Below are 21,886 nucleotides of genomic sequence, written 5' to 3' on the forward strand. Positions count from 1 at the left end.
TGTGAAGACAGAAAACCCAATAATAATGGGGGATTTCAACTGTCCTCATATTGACTGGGTACATGTCATCTCAAAAAGGGATGCAGAGGTAAAATTTCTAGACACACTAAATGACTGCGTCTTGGTTCAGCTTGTCCTGGAACCCTCAAGGGGAGTGGCAATTCTTGATTTTAATCCTAAGTGGAGCACAGAATATGGCCAAGAGAGGTAAAGATAGCTGAACATCCCAGTAATAGCGACAATGATGTAATTAAATTTAACATTCTTGGAGGGGGAGAAATGCCAAAGAAACCCATCACAATAGCATTTAACTTCAAAACAAGTAACTACACAAAAATGAGGAAGCTAGCTGGATTGCAATTAAAAGGAACAGTTACACGTGGGAAATGCCTGCAGACTGCATGGAGACTATTTAAAAGCACCATAACCGAGGCAGTAAAAGGACCAAAAAAATTCCACCATGCTTAAGCAGCTGAATAAAAGAGATGATTAGAGGCTAAAAGGTATCCTTTAAAAATTGGAAATTTAAGTCCTAGTGAGGAAAATAGAAAGAAGCATAAACTCAGGCAAGTCAAGTGTAAATATATAATATAACAGACCAAGAAAGAACTTGAAGAGCAACTAGCTAAGTACACAAGAACTAATAGCAAAAAAAGTACATCAGAAGCAGAAATCCCGCCAAACAGTCAGTGGATCCACTGGATGATTGCGTTGCTAAAGGTGCTCTCAGAGATGACAAGGCTCTAGCAGAGAAGCTAAATTAATGTTTGAATTGGTTTTCACTGAAGAGGATGAGGGGGAGATTCCCACATCTGAGCCGTTCTTTTTAGGTGACAAATCTGAGGAACTGTTGATTGAGGTGTCTGTAGAAGAGGTTTCAGGACAAACTGATAAATTAAACAGTAATAAATCACCAGGATCAGATGGCATTCACCCAAGAGTTCTGAAGGAACTCAAATAAATTGCAGAACTACTAGCTGAGGTTTACTTAAATCAGCCTATGTATCAGATGATTGCAGGATAGCAAATGTGATGCTGATTTTTAAAAAAGGCTCCGCACAATGTAGTAAAATGGTTAATAACTAGAAGAGCATACGTGGCAGCAGTGAGGTTCAGTGGCTAGAGCTCTGGACTGGGAGTAAAGTGACCTGCACTCTGACAATGACCTGATGTGTAACCTTAGCCAAGTCTGAAACTGTTCTGTTGATGAGATTTTTGTGCTGCTGCCATAAATTAGAGCTACTCTGACTTACACCAGGGGCCTGAAACAATTTTAAGCTACCTTGGCACCTCCCCATCCCAGCTGCAAAATCCCACCTTGTGTCTCAGTTTTTCCCTTCTGTACCATGGGGATGGTGATGCTTAATGCACAACTGGAAGGTGCTCAGATACCTATATAAGAATAGAATAGAGTGCTGGAGCTTATTATTAGAAGCACTGAAGTGACTTAGGAGCACATGTCCCGCTGAACATCGATATGATGTGTACTTCTGAGTCACTGAGGCACTTTTGAAAATCCCATCCACTCACCCCCTTTTGTAAGGCACTTTGAGACCCGTGGATGCGCTTAGTAAAAGCTAAATATTATTAATCTAATTCCTCGTTGCCCTTTCAATGCAAGCAATAACAAAGTACAGTAACTCCACTTTAAAACTAGATATTCATCATGTCTCTTGGTTATACGAACGTATAAAATTGCCAAGTGCCTTTGGAAACGATTGTTGTATGCAGTGTTGTTGTAGCCATGTTGGTCCCGGGGTATTAGAGATGCAAGATTGGTGATGTAACATCTTTTACTGGACCAACTTCTATTGGTGAGAGAGACAGATGTCTCTCTCACCAGCAGCAGAAGTTGGTCCAATAAAAGATATTACCTCCCTCACCTTGTCTCTCTTTTTGAACTATTGTCCGTTTCGATCCTATTCTTGAGACTCTCCTTCTTATTCTATGGTATAATGATCACCTTAAAAATATCCCTTTAATAGAGAAGAAAGTTAGTTATTAACTCAGACTGGCAGTTAGTGTTCAGAATCTCAATTGTATTGCAAAGCTGAAGAACTGAGGGGCAGTTTAGTTGTAGATTTTTATTAAGTTGATGAGAGGCTGGGATCTCTTTCTGAGCAGTAGCTCTTGCACTCGGGTAGCTTTTGCCTTCAGGCTTCCAAGTTGATCACACATCCAGCTTTGTACTCTGAACTCTAATCTTATCTTCAAAAAACATCTTTTGATCACCACTTCCTGGAAATAAAATCCAGGGAGCCAGACTCCGCCTCTCAGAAGGCAGATCCTGTAACATAGCACTGAGGAAGAGGAAAAGAGTGCAGCTGATCTTAGAAAACAGCAACTGAAGGACGAAAACTGCTAGATCCTAGAAGGGATCCTAGGCTCCGATCAGCGAAAAAGCCTACAACAACCAAACTGAATACACAGTAAGTTCCCCAGCTCTACGGCACAAGGTGGTCCTTAACTTCGGATCAGTGAGTAAGCTTTATAGCAGGGGTCGGCAGCCTTTCAGAAGTGGTGTGCCGAGTGTTCATTTATTCACTCTAATTCAAGGTTTTGCCTGCCAGCAATACATTTTAACATTTTTAGAAGGTCTCTTTCTATAAGTGTACATACAATAATAGTTTAGTTATATAATATAAAGTAAACAAGGTTTTCAAAATGTTTAAGAAGCTTCATTTAAAATTAAATTAAAATGCTGATCTTATGCTGCCAGCCTGCTCAGCTCGCTGCCAGCCTGCGGTTCTGTTCTCCTAGGCCAGCAGTGGGCTGAATGGGGCCTGCGGCCGGGATGCCAGCTGGCAAGGGGCTGGCAGCCGGGACCCCAGACCAGGGGGGGAGGGAGGTTCAAGGGTCAGGGCAGAGGGCTGGGGGTGTGTGGGAGGGTCAGGGCAGAGGGCTCGGGGGTGTGGGGGGTGTAGGGCAGAAGGCTGGGTGTGTGGGAGGGTTCAGGGGTCAGGGCAGAGGTTTGGCCGGTGCAGGGAGAAGGCTGTGTGTGTAGGGGGGTTCAGGGGTCAGGGCAGAGGGCTGGAGGTGTGGGGGGTGCAGGGCAGAAGGCTGAGTGTGTGGGAGGGTTCAGGGGTCAGGGCAGAGGTATGGGGGGTGCAGGGCAGAAGGCTGAGTGTGTGCGAGGGGTCAGGGCAGAGGGCTGGGGTTGGGGGGTTCAAGCAGAGGGCCTGGGGGTGTAGGGGGTGCAGAGCAGAAGGCTGAGTGTGTATGTGGGGGTCAGGGCAGAGGGTTGAGGTGCTCAGCTTGTGGGGGTGCTCCCAGCCCCCAGCCCTGAACAGCTCATGGCAGAGGGCTGGAAGGGACGTGCCTGTTCCACCCCCTTCCCCAAGGTCCCATCCCTACCTCTCTCTGCGGCCTGTACGGGAGCAGCGAGCACACTGCCACTCCCCGCTGTTGCCAGCACAAAGTGCCAGAGGCAAGCAACAGAGGTTCGGGGCCCGGTGTGCTCGGCTCGAATAAACACACTCAGGGGTGGAGAAGCAAAACACAAGTTTATTTGAGCTCAAATAAGGTGCAAGGGAGAATGCAATCTCAAATCCTGCACACTGCACACAGGCAGGGCACTAATATTTATAACCCCTCCTTCTTGTATCTTTCTTTCTATGCTGTTCATTGTGTGGGTTACTTTCTCAGGCACATGGCCTTGGCTATAACATCTACTTCTTATTTATCTTATCCAATACTAGCAGTTTTTAGTAGCAACTGGCTTTGCTAACTACAGCCCTATTGTTTAGCAATTAGCTCATAACACAGGTGGTTACAGTCAGCACATTAATACAGAAAATTACAGTCAGCATTTTAGTACAAAAGGTTACAGAAATACAGTGAGGCTAACACACAAACTTGCATCATACTAACATGGAGGCACTTTGGTTCACACAGGCCCCATTACACAGGCCTTAAGCAAAAGGATTTTTACCTAGGGGCACCAACACCGCCATCCCCCTGCAAGGGCCATCAGCTGGTTGGCGCAGGGAAGGAGAGGAGGGGGGGCAGGAAAGCAGCGCGCTAGGGGAAGAAGCGGGGGAGGGGAAAGCTTGGCTGCCACAGGAGTAAGCTTCTGCATTCTGCCTGCAGGGAAGAGCACCAAAATGTGTGAACAGATCAGATTTAAGCAGTTAAGTATCTATACTGAAAATCATGTTCCTAAGGTCTTTAAGTTAAAGCAGGTCACCAGGAGGTGACATAACTCAGGCAAGTTCCTTTCAGGCAAGCAGTACCAAATTGCCTATTTTCCTGACTGGTCATATGTGTGTCAGGCTTACAATTCATGGCAATGTTGGGTCTATTTTCATACTGATCCCCAGGCAGAAGAAAAGGTTTTGAAAACTACCAGAGAGTAGGGGGTATCCTGTTTCTGACTAAAGACAGAGGATTGTTAGGGTATATCTGGGGGATACAAGGAAACGCAGAGACTCCTTCATCAGGGAAGCAAGCTAACTGTGTTTGTCTTATGAAAGGGGCATAGCCAGCCTGGCTGTGAAATTCTGTAAAGATTTTGGGTGACCAATACTCTACAAGACATCAGAGTATTTTGTTAATTAAGTCTAGAATGCATGTTATGATTTTGTTTTGTACATAACCGTCTGTTTCTAATATTTCTACATGCTATCTCTTATATGAGCTATACCTATCTCATAGAGTGAGAAGGGACTATGAAAGATCATCGAGTCCAGTCTCCTGCCTTCACAGCAGGACCAAGTACCCCCTGACGGATTTTTTTTGCCCCAGATCCCTAAATGGTCCTCTCAATGACTGAGCTCACAACCCTGGGTTTAGCAGGCTAATGCGCAAACCACTGAGCTATCCCTCCTGCCTTGTATCTCTATGCTGTGTTAAATAAACTTTTACTTTATTTGACTATATACATGTCAGTGCTGGATGTTAAGTGGAGCGGGGATCTGGGGTGAAACTGATAAGCTGGGGGTACTGTTCCTTTGAAAGCAGCAAATTTGTGAATACTGCTAGTGTCCAGTGGACCAGAGGTGGACACGCTGGGAAGAGGTTCAGAGGGTTTAAGAGTTGGAGTGTGCTGATTGCTAACTTGTGGAGAGACAGCAGGGCCTGCAAGGCGTATCGGGAAGGGCTTGTGTTGCCCCTGGTCAATGAGTTGGGGAGCTGACCCCCAGCAGGCACAGCCAATGCTTCCTCACACCAAGGGCAGACAGCAGCAAGGGACCTCACAACTCTGGGCATCCTTGGAAAGCATCACAGGGCTGTTACTTGTTCAACTTTTTATTTACCTGTTTTCCTCCTCTTCTGAATTGTTGTGTATTTTGTTATTTTAATCAATCTAGAGTGTTTACCAATGTCAGTTATGCTGCTTCCCCTCCAGGTACTGAACAATCATTAAAACTTGTCCACAGATTAGCATGCAAATTATCAACTCATTGTCAATCCACCCATTTGTCTTGCTGACAAACCAAGTCATTACAATCATTTCATGCCTTTTTCCCCTCAAGTGTTCTGCGGGGAGCATGTGATGGATGGATCATGCGATTAGTGATCAAAAATTCCCTCTCTTTCACAGTGCCTTATTCTTGGCTGTTGGAGCCCTTCTGTTCCTCTCTCTTCTCCCAGGGGATTGCACTAGTGTCCTCATCTTCTCTGTCAGAAAAACCATGATGTGCACATTACTTTGCAGATCAACACACTCTTCCAGATACTCCGATCTCACTGCGTAAAGCTGAACCTCATTCTCTTGACGCATGGGGACTCACTCTGCCTTCCTGCTTTTCCCATTCATTTTGGTAATAAAAAACTCTCTCCAGACAGCAGATTACTGTGATCTGCCTCCCGCTAGCAAAAGAACACAGGTGTGAGGGCAAAGCTTTGCTGGCAGATGCTGCTGTCTGCATAGGACCAGTCACAGGGGAATGATTGAGAATAGCAAACGTACGTAACACACCTAGCTTTCAAATGGCCTCTAGTCCAAGACAAGTTCATACAGAATCTTCTACAAACACGCACATTTAAGAAGCAGCATGTTCTTGTGGATAAAGCACTGGACTGAAACTCAGGAGACCTGGCTTCATGTCCCAGCTCTGAAACAGCTTTCCATTAGCAGATTTCAAAGCACTTTGCAAAAGAGGTCGGTATTTTTATCCTTATCACACAGATGGGGAAACTGAGGCACAGAGAGGTGAAGTGGTCAGCCCATCACTTATTCTCTCCGTGTCCCAGTTCACCATCCTTTCTCCATCCCTTGTCTGTTTAGACTGTCAGCTCTCACAGCAGAGGCTGGCCCTAGCTGTTTGTTCGTACAGTACCTAAAACCATAGGGCCCCAGTCTCAGTTGAGGCTCATAGGAAGAACTGTAATAATGATAATAAATACATCTGTAAAAATCAAAGTCTTCTCATGACTCACTTCCAAACAGAAAAAGGCCAGCTCGGGCTGAAAAAAATTCACGGCAAAGAGTTCTCCCTGCTCTGTTTAAGAATGAACTAAATAAAAGGCCATTACGAAGGCCCTACTTGAATTGTGGGATCATTGTCAAAAAATTGCAGCTCACTTGCAGGCAAGCCGTGGAAATGTAATTACCTTGTTATTTGCCATAATAAAGTCCATTATTACTTTTCCGCCATTTTCCACTATCGGCCACCCGGGACTGAGAGCAGGGGCCTAGGGCTGAGAGCGGGAACATGCGGCTGACTGTGGGGGCTCCCACTGTCAAAATCATGGTGGAAGCCTAATATTGCGGAATCCCCAATTTCCACAAAATCGCAAGTTAAGTAGGGCCTTGGCCAATAAGCATTATAAAAGATCTAAGCCCTAAGGGGGACACAATCATGACAACCAATCTGCAGCTGCCATCCTGTTTTGCCGATCAAGGCTAACATAGGCACCTTTGGTCTCCAAACAACTACAAGCTCAGTTAACTCTTCCACTGCCTAAGACATACAGTAGGACTAGTGTAAGAATCATCCCTGCTGAGAGCTGCATGGAGATCTGGTGAGTGCATCTCCCCTCCTCCACATGTAACTGGAGCTCCAGATCCTCCTTGGCACCATCCCACTGCACTTCCTAGACTCTGCAGAGGGCTCATTGCAGGCTCTAAGATCCACACCGGGGGAGGAGAGGGGTGGAGTAGAATCAGGGAGATGCATATCATCAACCCTCCAACTCCCCAGAAGATGCCTGAAAAAAATAATACTGTTCCAGGACATATAGACTTATCTTGGCAGCCCTTGTCCCAGGAACCTGGGAGCTTCCACAGCCACAGGGGGAATCCAATGGCACTGGCAGGGGATTCGAGTGTCCAATAAACAAGGAATGTGGGGCAGTTGTACAGATGGCCGTGGCCTCTTGCAGATCCCCCCAGGATCGAGGTGAGTCTTGTGGAATCGAAATGTCTGGGAGATAGCAATCTTGCTCCCTCAATGAGGCAATTTGGGTTCATCTTCATGAGGATTTTCAGTAAACATTCCCCTCTCATGGCTATTAATCCCAGAGGGGACAATCTATGTCAGTGCAATGCTAAGTCTGAGATTTTAAAACAAAAACAGAGAGAAAACTGTTCATTTCTCATGGCAGCATAAGCTCATGTGCAAGTGAATGATAGCTAGGGTGACCAGTTGCCCCAATTTTATAGGGACAGTCCGAATATTTGGGGCTTTTTCTTATATTGGCTCCTATTACTCCCCACCCCATCCTAATTTTTCACACTTGCTGTCTGGTCACCCTAATGATAGCAGGACCTTTCCTTACATGGTTTATTTAGAGGCATACTCATCAGTATAGGCTGACTGCATAACAGTGGGTGATGTGACAAGTTATTGGGCAAATACAGCACAAATATGGGTTAATGAAAACTTGCGCAGCAAAGATCTTTTCAGAGCTATTACCGTCAGTCTCTGGAATTTGCTAATCTCTCATGACCTCCTACCCCACAAAGTAAACAACAGTGTTATAAAGGAAACTAGAAACTCCTCTAATTTGCTGAAACAGCTTAAGCCACTGCTGAGTATTAGTGGGCTGAATAGACATTCAATACACAGAGGCCAGTACTTTTTCAACATTCTTTGTATTATGTGTTATGATTTTCTCTATGCGGAGTGCTGCCACAATGGCTGTCTAGGTCTTTTGAATAGTGCTGAGAGAGGCTTCCAAAATCAGTTATTGGGATGGATGTAGGAATCACTGGATGAAATTTTCAGGCCTGTGTAATGCAGCTAGTCAGATTAGATGATCATAATGATCCCTGCTGGCTTTAAAATCTCCGCCCACAGAAAGTAACTTTTTATTGTCAAAAGCCAGGCAGATGAAATTTTTATAAAATCTATAGTTGCCTATTCCCAGTATTGACTGCAGAGTGGAGAGCTGCTCTAAATGGAAGAATAAATGTTGATATGTGCCAACTTTTCCCATCCCTTTTAACATGTTTTTTCTTATTGGCATCACTGAGACATGTGGGCATAACAGAACCACTTATCCCCTCAATTTGTGCTATGTTTTGGGTGGTTAATAAGTTAGCTAGAGTGAAAGGGATAAAATACAGGTATCTAGAGGGCACATCTCCACATGATATTTTGCTCTTATGTAACCTAATCAACTTACCCCAATGCAAACTTTTAATGTACATGCAGTTAAACTGGTTTAAGTCATTTTAAAGAAGTTTAGCTTGATCTGATTATTTTACTGAATTCAGAGAACCAGTATAAACATGGTTTAAAGTAGTTTAAATGTGTCTGCACTAGGAGTTTGCTCTGATGTAATAAAACAATTTAACACTGATTCACATATACTGGTGATGTTTGCTAATATAGATAAGCCCTCATATTTGGTGAAAGGTCTGCTTTAGAGCTTCAGGAGCTAGAACATTCTCATGCTTAGAGATTGTAGCCCATTATTTTGAGAGAGAGCTAGTCTCTTGCATGCAAGACACCGCCCAGGTTTAATGAGCTCTCATAAAATGATTTATTCCAGAATGAGGCAAGTTGGATTCACCTGGCAACAACAATTTTTAAATCTACATGAAATGTCCACTAAAAAAGAAGTGATTTCCACAGAAATGTCTATGCATATTCAGTTTAAGAACATAAGAGTGTCCATACTGGGTCAGACTAAAGGTCCATCTCGCCCAGTATCCTGTCTTCTGACAGTGGCCAATGCCAGGTGCCCCAAAGAGAATGAACAAAACAGGCAGTCATCAAATGATCCATCCTGTCGCCCATTCCCAGCTTCTGGCAAACGGAGGCTAAGGATGCCATCCTTGTCCATCCTGGCCAATAGTCATTGATGGACCTATCCTCCATGAACTTATCTAGTTCTTTTTTGAACCCTTGGCCTTCACAACATCCTCTGGCAAGGAGTTCCACAGGTTGACTGTGCACTGTGTGAAAAAATACTTCCTTTTGTTTGTTTTAAACCTGCTGCCTAATAATTTCATTTGGTGACCCCTGATTCTTGTGTTATGAGGAGTAAATAACACTCCTTATTTACTTTCTCCACACCAGTCATGATTTTATAGACCTCCATCATATCCCCTCTTAGTTGTCTCTTTTCCATGCTAAGAAGTCCCAGTCTTTTTAATCTCTTCTAATAACAGAAGCCATTCCATACCCCTAATGATGGTGAGGGCTACAGCTGGGGATGAAGGCTCTGGGGTGGGGCTGAGGATGAGGGGTTTGAGGTGCAAGCTGCCCCAGGGCTGCGGTGGGGAGAAAGGACCCCCTAGCTCTCTCTCACTGCAGCAGCTTGGGCTGAGGGAGGGGCGTCTCCCTGGCCACAGCAGCTCTGGTGGGGCTGGGTTGGGGTGCCTCTCTGTGCAGGGCGGGGAAATAGCACCACTGTCCCAGCCCATGGTCACAAGCAGCTCCGCTCCCTGTAGCCCCTCCAGCCCAGAAAAGTTCAGGATATGAAGCTGCCCATGGGGCGCCCCCCAACACAGACTCCCCACACCACTGTAGGCACCTCTAGCTTCACAGGCTGCTGGCCTAATGGGCAGCTTTGCATGGGGTGGGGTGGGGTTCTGCCTTCCGCCCTCTGTGCCCCCTGGGAAAGGTGCTCATGGGTAGGTTCAAGCTCCCCAGCTCCCACAGGAGGGGTAAAACCACCCTTGGCGGCATCAGCCACGGGAATTGCACTCACGGCTGAGCCCGTGCGTGGTCACATGCACCCCACGAGCCACACAGGGGATGAGCCTTTGCCTCCCTGATCCCACCAGCTGGCTTGCAAGGTTGGGCGAGCTTGGGGGCAGGCCTGACATACTGGGGGGCCCAGGGCAGTGTGGCACTTCATCTCGCGGTGTGCAGCTGGGTCTTGGGGCGGCAGCTCGGGCACTTCCCGCTAACTCGCAGTTGCTCATTAAACCCACCACATGAGTTGGCTGAAGCACAATGGGCAAGGGTCGCCGCTGTTCATCTTGGGGTTTTAATTCCTCTCCACTCCAGATGACTTGTCCTGGACCCGGCCATGACAACTTCAGCTAGGCTTGGTCAGGGGAGGGACGCTTCTCCCTGGCTGTGGCAGCTCTGGCTGGGCAAGGCAAGGCTGGGTGAGGCCAGGGGAGGGGCACCTCTCCGCACCTGTGCAGCCCTTGATAGCCTGCTGCATGGCCACGCAGCTTAGAGAGGACTTAGGAGAGGACCTTCCCTTTTATCCCATGGCAGCTTACTTTGCTTAAGAGTCTTTGGTGTCAAAGGCTTTCTGAACATCTAAATACGCTATATCCACTGGAGCCCCCTTGTCCACATGCTTGCTGACCCCCTCAAAGAATTCAAATAGATTGGTGAGGCATGATTTCCCTTTACAAAAACCATGTTGACTCTTCCCCCAACAAGTTATGTTCATCTGTGTGTCTGACAATTTTGTTCTTTACTATACATTTTTGCGGTGATAATCTTTCTATTTATGTAGTGGATGCCTCTTCCAATACACCTTAAGTAAAACCATTGTCATATAGTGCAGCATGACCTGCAGCTAGCTTAATGGCACTCACCCAGCTGTTCATCTCTGAGTCAGGGGTTTGATTTTTGCATTATTTTTTATGTAGGAAAAAGAGTACAAGGCCCACATCCTCAGCCGGTTTAAATCAGCACTTACACTAACACCAGCTGAAGATCTAATCTTAAAAATAATCATTTCTATCATGGCTTGTGAAGTTTTGTGAGGATTTCAAGTATCCAATCTACCTGCCTATTTATCTGTCAATCAGACTTACATGCCCCACAACATTTCCATAGGATCTGAGTGCCTGAACATCTTTAATGTATTTGTATTGTATGTGGGAATAATTGGCCAGTATCATGGCTCTTATAAAACAAAATTTGTTCTGAAAATTGGATAAAACCAAGCTGTGTTTTAAAAAAGTGCAAATATACAAGTCTGGGCTATATGTAGTAACTTAGGCTATTTTATGGGATCTAAACAGAGACAATTCATTCAAATAAAGATTTAGATATATATTGCTAAGGATGAGGGATCACAATCTGACCCTCTAACTCATGTCGAGTAGGTGGCAGAATCTGGCCTTTTATAAATGAAAATGCTAGGTATTGTTATTGTTGTTTTTCTTCTTGGAGCATGCATAAATTCCCATTAACGTTCTGGCTAGAATCAAAATGTTGGTTCCCATTACAGTCATTTACTGTAGTGCTCTGAGTGCTGTTTTCCTGCCTTCTCAATAATATTTGCAATCGGTTCAAAATTCTATGACTTGCTTCATTTTTTTCCCCCCTGTCCCCACTACTCTCATCTTGTTCCTTCCTTCAGCTGAGAGCATGGCTACTTCTGCTGCTGAGAATTAGGATAGAACTCTTCTAACATTCAAGACTTGATGGACCAGCTTTTCAGTAGCATACAGTAGAGCCCCATTGACTTTATGCCAATTTAAACCAGCTGGGGATCTGGCCCAATGAATATGTAAATAGTGCTTCCCTCTTCTAGGGATAGGCTCAAGTCTATTTTGCCACATCACCCTCTAGTGCAACATTCAACATTGCACACAAGCCTTAAAACTATTACACAAACAGGAATGTGGCTCGGGTTATCACTAGCAATTTAATATTGAGAAGTCTCCCAAACTCCACTGTGCAAAATAAATGCTAAGTGGAAGAGAGGGTCTTCCAGCACTTTTTAATGGAAGCAAACCACTTCCATTTACATTCTTTTCTCTTCCTTTAGCCCAGCATTACCAGGATGGAAAATGATGAAAGTGTATTAAGGAGGAAATTAGAAATGGTCTGTGGTGTTCCCCTATTCTGGAGTACTGTTGAAGAATGGGCCCAGGTGGAATCATTCCAAGCGAGGCCAGATGACCTTCTCATTTCCACCTACCCGAAATCAGGTGAGTGCCACTGATCTATTAGGAGATTCTTCTTACGCAGCTAAAAGGCACAAACCCAGGGCAGAAATGGAGGCTACTGCCCAACTCTTATACTACATATATTCCACATTCACACCATAACCCCTTTATCAATTCCTCAGTTAGGTATAGAAATCTCTTACTCAAAGCCTCCTCCATCTGTGCCATCGTGATCCCTTTTCCTCAGTAGCTGGTCCCTGTGAGTAAAATTGGGCCTAGCTCTCCTGCATCCGAGCACGTGAGCCCAATCCATCCAATTAAAGGGGGCTGGGCTACACCTGGGCCTATAAAGGGCTGCCAGAGAGCAGGAAATAAGAGGTGAAGGAAGTGGGTGGGATAGGTTGTGTCTGAGGAAGGGAAGCCATGGTGGAGTAGAGCTAACTCCTGCAGTGGGTCCCTGGAGCAAAGGGCTAGGTGCTGAGGAAAGCAGCACTGAGCCTACTGCTCCAGGAAGGGAGAAGAGCTGATTAGACTCAATGGGGAACTACCAGGAGGAGGAGTGCCAGACTGTTTTCATCTGTTCATCATCTGACAAAGTGGGTATTCACCCACGAAAGCTCATGATCCAAAACGTCTGTTAGTCTATAAGGTGCCACAGGACTCTCTGCTGCTTTTACAGATTCAGACTAATACGGCTACCCCTCTGATACTAGACTGTTTTCTGTTGCTCTTCTTGCCTGTGTTATGCGAATAAGCCTTCTCAAAGGTGACTGGGCAGGGCAGGGAGTGTTTGAAAGCTGGGGAGAAGCCATGCCCTGTGACAATGCTGTGCATAAAAAGAGAATAAGACCACAAACCCCTTTGTCCTAACAGGGATGTGTTCAAAAAGTGGCAAAATATTCCTTCCATGTTGCTCTCTTACCATCATTTACCATAGACTCTCCTGTTGCTGAATGCTATAGACTTTGTGGGCTAACACTGGAGTGCCCTCACTCAGTGTTCATGAAGGGAAATTGTCAACTTGATTCTGACCAACATGAGCCGGAGGTGAGTTTTTCCTTTACAGGATGGATGAAGTGGCTTTTTGCCCTGAGCATAGGCTCAGCGCTGAAGGGTGGCAGGATTCTATCCATTCACACCTCCATTTGTGAGTAGTTTATTTCCCACAAGCCTAGTGGGAAATTTGCATTGGGTCTTCAGGCGGTACCAGAAACATTGTGATGTTATATCAAGTTTGTTGATATTGGACTTCCATGAAGATAGGCCCTTTGAGTCACTTCGTTACTGACATCACATATTCAAGCGCAGGCCAAGAAAGCCCAGGAGCACTGATTTCACCACCCTCAAAGTCTGTTGCTAAAGGCCATAGGCTAGAAGGGATCATCATCTGGTGTAAATTGGCATAACTCTATTGTCTTCAATTTACACCAGGAGAGGACTGACTCCGTGCTTATGACCTGCCTACTGCATGCTAGAAGAGTATTTAGTGAGGTTGCTTTATATTTCCAGGCACAACCTGGATCAGTGAAATTGTGGACATGATCTATAACAACGGTGATGCAGAGAAGTGTAAACGGGATGCGATTTACGTTCGGGTCCCTTTCATGGAGCTGATCATCCCAGGAATTTCAAATGGTAAAGATTCACACACTGCAGGCAGGCTCCCGGAGAGACTGGAGCTGGAGCTTTGACAACCCTCCCTTTAAGAATTGTGTTGCCCAGAACTGAATATGAGGATATATACTTACCTCTCTGGGCTGTTGGGAGGGTTGGTTAACTGGTGCCAAATTCTGTCCTTAGATATATACAAGCAGATCTCCCAGACTGTGCTGGGAGATGCACGTATAGAACTGAGGATAGAATTTAGCCTTTACTGTTTCTAAAGCACTCTGAGTTCTTTGGAATGAAAGGCACTCTGAATCTGATCCATAGTGCACTGAAGTCAATGGAAAGATTCCCACTGGATCTGACCATATATAAGTGCAAAATGTCAATGGTATTAGGATCCTGTGCACAAGGAACTTTAATATGAACTGAAATGTTTTAAAAAAACTTAATACAAAAATGGATTAAGGTGGGATTTTCAAAAGAGTTTATAGGAATTAGGTGCCGAATTCCCAGTTATGGTCAACAGAGGTTGAGCACCTAACTCTCATATTTTCTTTTGAAAATCCCACCGTAAAAGTAAGATTTCCACTGTTCGCAAGGGGAGTTGTTAGGTGCTGAGCTCTTTTGAAAATCTGGCCCTAAAAGGGGTATAAAATATTATATGTTCACACCCTGACATTTTTAAGATGTGCTACTATGTTTTTACAGAGCTATATTCACACCTCATTAAAAGACGGGGGTGGGGAAGAAAAGATTTCTCATACAGTTTCACATAAGTACATTTCACTAGTATCAGAAAAGTTAGAGATGAACAAGCCTGATTAGATGATCTAGTCTGACTTCCTGAAAACTACTCCCTGTGGAAACTCTGCCAGATGTGCACACAACATGCCTACTCAGCAGTGAGGGAGATTTCATCAACTCCACTTTCAGAACCAATGTATTGTTCTTTGGTTGCTTAGATCTACTTCTATCCTTATCCACATCTATCTGGACTTCATCCAGTAGAGAGAGACAGAATGGCAGCTCAGGATTATTAGAGGCTGCGGGCCCAATTCCCCTCTTCGTAACAGTGGCCTTCTGAGTATAAACAGTTTACGATCAAAGCTGTAATAGTCCTGTTTTTTCCTTTAATCCCTTTTGTATTTTTTAGGTGTCGCACAGCTGGATAAAATGCCCTCTCCCCGATTAGCAAAGACCCATCTTCCTGTTCAACTCCTTCCTGACTCCTTCTGGGAAAACAACTGCAAGGTTATTATTATTTCTTTGCATTGCGGTAGCAGAGGCTCCAACCAAGATGGACATCCCATTGCGCTACACTCTGTGAATACACATGCAAGAGAAAATTCCTGCCCTGCAGAGTTTGCAATATAAATAGACAAAAGAAGCACTACTATACCCATTTTACAGATGGGGGACTAAGGAATGGAGAGATTAAGTGGCTTGCCCAAGATCACATAATGAATCTGTGAGAGATCCGGCAGCTGAACCTAGATCTCAGGCAGTGCCTTCTCCTTATGAACAGCCTTCTATCTGAGATTTGCCACTGGAAATTAATACACTAATTTATTAAGCTGGAGTTTCCATAGGATTCTAGTGCTGCTGTGTGTTTAGTTTTTTTTTTAAACACACACAAAGATTCTCAGTGACTAAATCCAACCACCATTCTAAGTACTGATGGTCAAATAATGCATCACTCAAATGCGCCTAATTTGACATATCATCCCTGAATTTCTACAATCCATGCACTTTGCAGACATCTTTGATACCCTCAGCAGTGCTGGAGAGGAGGATTTCAGGGGCAGGTTATAGCAGGGACTAAGGATATGTCTACACTGCAACCAAAGGTGTGATTTGAAGCACAGGTTGGCCTACCCACTCTAGCTTTAATCTAGCTAGCATGGCTAAGAATAGCAGTGAGGACATGGCGGTGCAGGCTAGAAATGTGAGTACATCCTCAGGATCCCCGGCATGCCTGTACAGGCCATGTCCCGGTGTCCTCCCTGCTGTTTTTAGCAGGGTTAGCTAGATTAAAGCTAGAACGAGTATTTCTTCTGTGGGCTGCAATCACACCTCCAGTTGCATTCTACACATACCTGGAGGGTGAAATCCTGGCCCCACATTGACTTCAGTGGGGCTAGGATTTCTCCCCTGAGAGCAGGGTGCTCTTTTCTAGGCAACTGTGAAGGAAATTCTGATTGTTGGACTCAATCTCTTTCTCTCTCCCCTCCAGCTTGAGTCTTTGCATTGATGGGGGAGGCAGCAGTTATGGTTAAAGAACAAGAGTAGCCATTAGGCCTACTGGGTACTATTCACAATTCTGCCACTCCTGCTCAGTGTACCTCCCTGTACCTCAGTTTCCCCATCTGCAAAACACTACATTACTCAGGGCTGTAAAGTGCTGTGACTTCCCTGGGTGAAAGCTTCGATATAGCTGAGGAACAGTAGTGTTGCCTACTCTGCCAGTCCCCATCAGTTGACTGTGACCTTGTGAATTTCTGCCACACCCCTTTGGTTCTGAGCAGTTCATTTTTTTCAAAATTTGGAGGGATTTTCCTTTTAAAGCCATGACTAAGCCTGGAAGGGACTGCTCTTAGAGTGATTTATCCAATGAGACTCATAGTGACTCTGGCGAGAGACCCACAAACAGCTGAAGTGCCGTAAACACTTGCTCAAACTGGTCACATTTTTTTTGGAAGTTTGGTTTGAAAATTAATGGAAAAATAGACACAGTGTTCATAAATCTCCCCACCCCTCTCTTTTTTGGCCAATGTCAGAGCTAACTGAAATGTTTAGAATTGAAAATATGTCAGATTTCAATGAAAATATGGGTGGGGGGAAATCTGAAAATATTTTTGCAAATTTATTTTCTTGTTTTTCAATCAGCTTTGTTACTCTAACATTGACTCGATTGATCATGGTAAACATCCTTCTCTTCTCTACAGATCATCTACGTTGCCCGAAATGCCAAGGATGTGGCAGTCTCTTATTATCATTTCTACCAAATGGCAAAGATGCATCCAGAGCCTGGCACCTGGGATGAATTCCTGGAGAAGTTTGTAACTGGGGAAGGTAAAACTTGAAGCTAGAGTCTCCCTACAACACTGAGCTCACAGGCTGTGACACTGCTAAGCCAAGAACTATGGAGCAGATTCTCAGCTGCTCTAAAGATACTTTATTATACCACATGAGAATCTCTTCCCATGAGTGTATCCAAATTTCAGTTAGACAGAAGCCCCTATAAGGCAAGATAAAAGAACATTAGCACATCTCCCATCAACCTCCACTTCTTGGTTTCTGGTCCAGAAACAAGGACCGGATTCACTTAGAACATCTCTAAAGGTATATCTACACTACGAAATTAGGTTGATTTTTAGAAATCTATTTTATACAGTTGATTGTGTATGTCCACACTAAGCGCATTAAGTTGGCGGAGTGCGTCCTCACTACCATGGCTAGCATCGACTTACAGAGCAATGCACTGTGGGTAGCTATCCCACAGTTCCCACAGTGTCTGCTGCCCATTGGAATTCTGGGTTAAGCTCCCAATGCTTGATGGGGCAAAAACATTGTTGCGGGTGGTTTTAGATACATGTCATCAGTCACCCCTCCCTCCATAAAAGCAACAACAGACAATCGTTTTGCGCCAGACATTAGGTCGATTAGAAGAGCAAAGCAAGGCACGCTGCGCATCAGAGAGGCTTTGAAAACCAGTTTCATGACTGGCCAGGCTTCAGTGTGACAGTTGTGTGTGTTTCTCCTTGATGCAAACCCGCCCCCCTTGTAGATTTTATTACCTGTAAGCCAACCACCCTCCCTACTTTGAAATAAAGTAATTTTTTGTTTTGAACCATGTGTTCTTTCTTTCTTAATTAAAAAAAAATTGAGATAAGGGAGAAGGGAAGGACAAGGCCACATTGCTTATTGTAGCCACACTAAAAATCAAACTGTTTGAATGATAGCCTTCTGTTGCTTGGGCCATCTTTTGCAGTGGAGGGGCTGGGTGCCCGGAGCCTCCCCCACCAACCCCATGTTCTTGGGCGTCTGGGTGAGGACGCTATGGAACATGGGGAGGAGGGGAGGCGGTTATACAGTGGATGCAGCGCGGCTCTGTGCTCTTGTTGGCTTTCCTGCAGCTCCAACAGATGCTTCATTATGTCCGTTTGCTCCCCCATTAGCCGCAGCATCACATCCTGCCTCTGCTCTTTGCACTCACTTAATTCTTTCCTGGTCTCTGCCATTGAATGCCTCCATGCATTAAGCTGTGCCCTATCAGTGCGGGAGGCTGCATGAGCTCGCATGAGCATCATGAGTGAGTTTTTTTCGCCTTCTAATCTGCGATAACCTCAGGGACGGAGATGATGGGGGAGCATAGAAACATTCTAGCTCTTTGATTCTGGGGGGACTGCATGGTCACCTGTGCTGCTAAGCTTGCCACGCTGACCAAACAGGAAATGAAATTCAAAAGTTCCTGGGGCTTTTCCTGTGTACCTGCCTAGTGCAACGGAGTTCAAAATGCTGTCCAGAGCAGTCACAATAGAGCACTCTGGGATAGCTCCCGGAGGCCAATACCATCAATTTGCATCCGCACTACCCCAAATTTGACCCGGCAAAGTCAATTTTAGTGCTACTCCCCTCACTGAGAAGGAGTACAGAAGTTGATTTTAAGAGCCCTTTAAGTCGACAAAATGGGGTTGGTTGTGTGGACACATTCATTTTTAAATCGACCTAACGTGGCTAAATTCAACCTAACCCCGTAGTGTAGACCAGGTCTTAGATGCTCAGGCAGTCAGCTTACCTAGCTAAAGTCTCAAGTTATCCATTCCTGGAGAGGGGACGGGAATGAGTTGTGTAAAAGGGGTGTCTCAAGACATCCAACACCTCCTTATTTCCCTATCAACCCATTATCCTGGGCTGATTGTGCCATTATGGGTTTTTTTATAGAGTCACCCAAAATATTCACTATTTAACCTGACTTCTTTGCTGATATCAGTGAATCCATATTAAATGTGAATGTTTCTCTTCTCTTCTACTCCTCTCTCTTTGCTTTAGTTGCGTTTGGATCTTGGTATGATCATGTGAAAGGCTGGTGGGAGAAGAGAAAGGACAAGCCGATTCTGTACCTGTTCTATGAGGACATGAAAGAGGTGAGGGAGAGAAAGAATATAAACTCATGTAATGTTTTGGTCCCACATGCATTGTTTGTTTGCATGAGTATAACAAGTAGGAAGCAGCTATGCCTATCAACAATACTTATTCAGAGAGCAAGAGAATCAGGCAAAGGGATCAGGCTTCACAGGTAATATGCTCAAATTCTGAAAAGAACTACATCACAGCTGACAATAGGCATGTCTCCAAGATCCAACTCCTGTACATTCAAATAAACAGAACTAGCCAATATAATTTTCAATAGTGCTATCTGGTGATTCCTAATAATATTACACACACATGGATTTGGGAGATTAGGGATCTCCCTTTGAAAGGAAATGCCAAACCCCTCCATTCTCGCTGTCCCCAGTCCCCACCACCTGGGCTGAAAAAGTGACATTGTACCAGCACCTTTTAATAGTTTCCACATCATTCTGTGTGGCATTTGACAAAGTGTCTTTCTTTTTAGGATCCTAAACGTGAAATACAAAAGGTGTTACAGTTTCTGGGAAAGGACTTGAAGGAGGATGTGGTGAATAAAATCCTCCATCACACCTCATTCCAGGAGATGCAGAAGAACCCCACTGCCAATTATAAGATGGTACCAAAAGCTCAGATGGATCACAGTGTGTCTCCCTTTATGAGAAAAGGTGAGAGCCCCCTGACAAGAAAGGAGGAATGGCTGGTAACATGGAAGCAGGGCCAATAACAGCTGTAATCTGAGGAAAAGCCAACCACTAGTTCTGCTTCCATAGGTGGGGAAAATCTCAGGATCCAAGTTTTATTTTTTACCAGCCAAACCTGGCTAATGATGGAGCTGCCTAGGAAAAACACTGCTCAAGGAGAAATGGAACTAATGGGGAATTAGGGTGAAAAATTGTCACCATTTAACCAAGCCCGCGTGAGATCTCTGAAAGAGTCAAGAGACAGAAGGGGGAAAGTAGACTATAGAGTGAATCATTCCTTTGTTTTCACAGATTTATAGGCCAGAAGGGACCATTATGGTGATCATCTAGTCTGAACTCCTGCATAGCACAGGCCACAGAATTTCACTCAGTGATTCCTGGTTTTCTCCTCCAGGTACTGCGGGCGACTGGAAGAATCACTTCACCGTGGCCCAGAATGAGGCATTTGACTCAGATTATAAAGAGAAGATGAAGGGATCGACACTGCAGTTCCGAACGGAGATCTGATGCAGCAGTAGCTTCCTTCCCCCATCTGGCTTAGGTGTTTAGTTGGCTTGGACAAGGGAGAAACTGAAATTACATGGGGGCACCAAAGCAAACAGCAACTATTAACTACTTTAGATATGATTTTTTCCATATGTTTCTGTTTTTGTGGGGTCTTCAGTTCCATAACTGCCATTTGGATACGCAGATGGGACGTCAAGCCCCACCCCTCTGGACTGTCACTAGGATCAGTAATGGTTTCAGCTGTTGTGTGCTGAGATTCTCATATAACCACATGACTCCAGGGGGTGGGGCTTGAAGAAAACCCACTAAATATCATGTGTCTTGTGGTAAAATCACAGGAGATGGCAATACTGAGGTTACTCCACCAGAGTGATTATGCAGCCACTATCATTAGCAAACAACAGCAAGCTATCATTGGGAATCTTGGCCTCAGGTTTTAAGGTCTCATTTACAAGGCCCTACACAGCAAACTATATGGTACCAAGTTTGTCTACTGTAACTGAAAAGCTGAGCTGAGCCTGCTGTGACTCAAACCACCAGGTTCCAGAAAGTCTAGCTATGCCAAAACTGATGTGTAGACCATTAGGTGCTTTGAGATAAAAAGCACTATAAGAGCTAGATATTAAGTGATGCCTTCCAAAAGAGTCTTTCATTCAAATTTGCATATGTATGTCAAATGTGCCTGCCTGTGAGCATACTCACACATACAGATTAAAGGCTGTCAATCTGAGTTTGCTTTCTACTACATTTGACATTGTCAGTGAACCCCCATAATGTCTGGAGGCAGGTAGCCTGGGCGATGTGACTTCCCCGTGGTTTTGTAACATGACCTGCCACACGGACATGGGTGTGGCCCAGAAAAGGAGCGTCCCTAGACCATATGGTGAAGAGTGTCTTCAGCGTCCCCCCCTCCATTTGTTAAACTTTTGAATACCTTGTTATTTATTGCACAATTTGCATGCATGATTTATCCCTGTCATATAGGATGACAAATTTGCATGCTAGGATCTGTACATGAGTATTTATTCATGCCATATATAAGCAAATTTTAAAAAATGGTTTCGTCTCAGCTTATAGAAACTTTTTAATTTCAAGAATAACTGAGATGTACTGACATCAAATAATTGAACTGTGCACCAACATTGGGCGGACCAGTACTAAATAGTGTTACAGTAGGGGACAGCCTTAGAATATTAACCCTAGTCCTATAGTTCAAAAGAGCGCTTTTCTCGCCTTTGCCCTCGCACTGATAGTCTTTGCCCAAGGGATGATCACTACTGCCTAAAGCTTGGTCTATGTTGTTCCGTTTCAGATATTTTCCCATCCATAGGTGCTGACTTCCCCTCTGCCTGGTTGGTGCTCGATCTCCCGCCCAGCCCCTGGCCACACCCCTTCCCACCCTTGCATTGCCCTTGCCACACCCCCATTCCACCCCTTCCCCAAAGTTCCCACCCTGCCTTTTCCCACCCCAGCCCTGCCCCTTTCCTATCCCCATTCCACCCCCTTCCCCCAAGTCCCCACCCCGCCTCTTCTCCACCTCCTCCCCTGAGCACACCGCATCCCAGCTCCTCCTCCTCCCTCCCGGAAAGTCCTAAGCGCTACCAAACAGCTGTTAGGTGGCGTAGGGGGACGAGGCATGCTCGGGGGGGGGGAGAAGGAGGCGAGGAGGGGGGAGCTT

The 21,886-nt window shown here is 45.0% G+C and overlaps 1 protein-coding gene across 2 annotated transcripts; it reads left to right on the top strand.

Moving 5' to 3' along the window:
* The first annotated feature begins 725 nt into the window (after positions 1–725).
* Positions 726–20,938, top strand: LOC116834481 (sulfotransferase 1 family member D1-like). 2 transcript variants are annotated; one of them, XM_032796613.2, is made up of 8 exons: positions 726–2,429; positions 12,139–12,301; positions 13,769–13,894; positions 15,021–15,118; positions 16,813–16,939; positions 18,920–19,014; positions 19,485–19,665; positions 20,096–20,938. In XM_032796613.2, the coding sequence occupies exons 2-8, from the start codon at positions 12,154–12,156 to the stop codon at positions 20,206–20,208; spliced, it is 888 nt and encodes a 295-aa protein (XP_032652504.1). In that variant the 5' UTR covers positions 726–2,429; positions 12,139–12,153; the 3' UTR covers positions 20,209–20,938. The 2 variants fall into 2 exon arrangements, with proteins under 2 accessions (XP_032652504.1, XP_032652505.1); XM_032796614.2 differs by lacking the exon at positions 13,769–13,894.
* The last annotated feature ends 948 nt before the right edge of the window (positions 20,939–21,886 follow it).

Source organism: Chelonoidis abingdonii, chromosome 5 (genome assembly GCF_003597395.2).
Source record: "Chelonoidis abingdonii isolate Lonesome George chromosome 5, CheloAbing_2.0, whole genome shotgun sequence".
NCBI lineage: Eukaryota > Metazoa > Chordata > Testudines > Testudinidae > Chelonoidis > Chelonoidis abingdonii.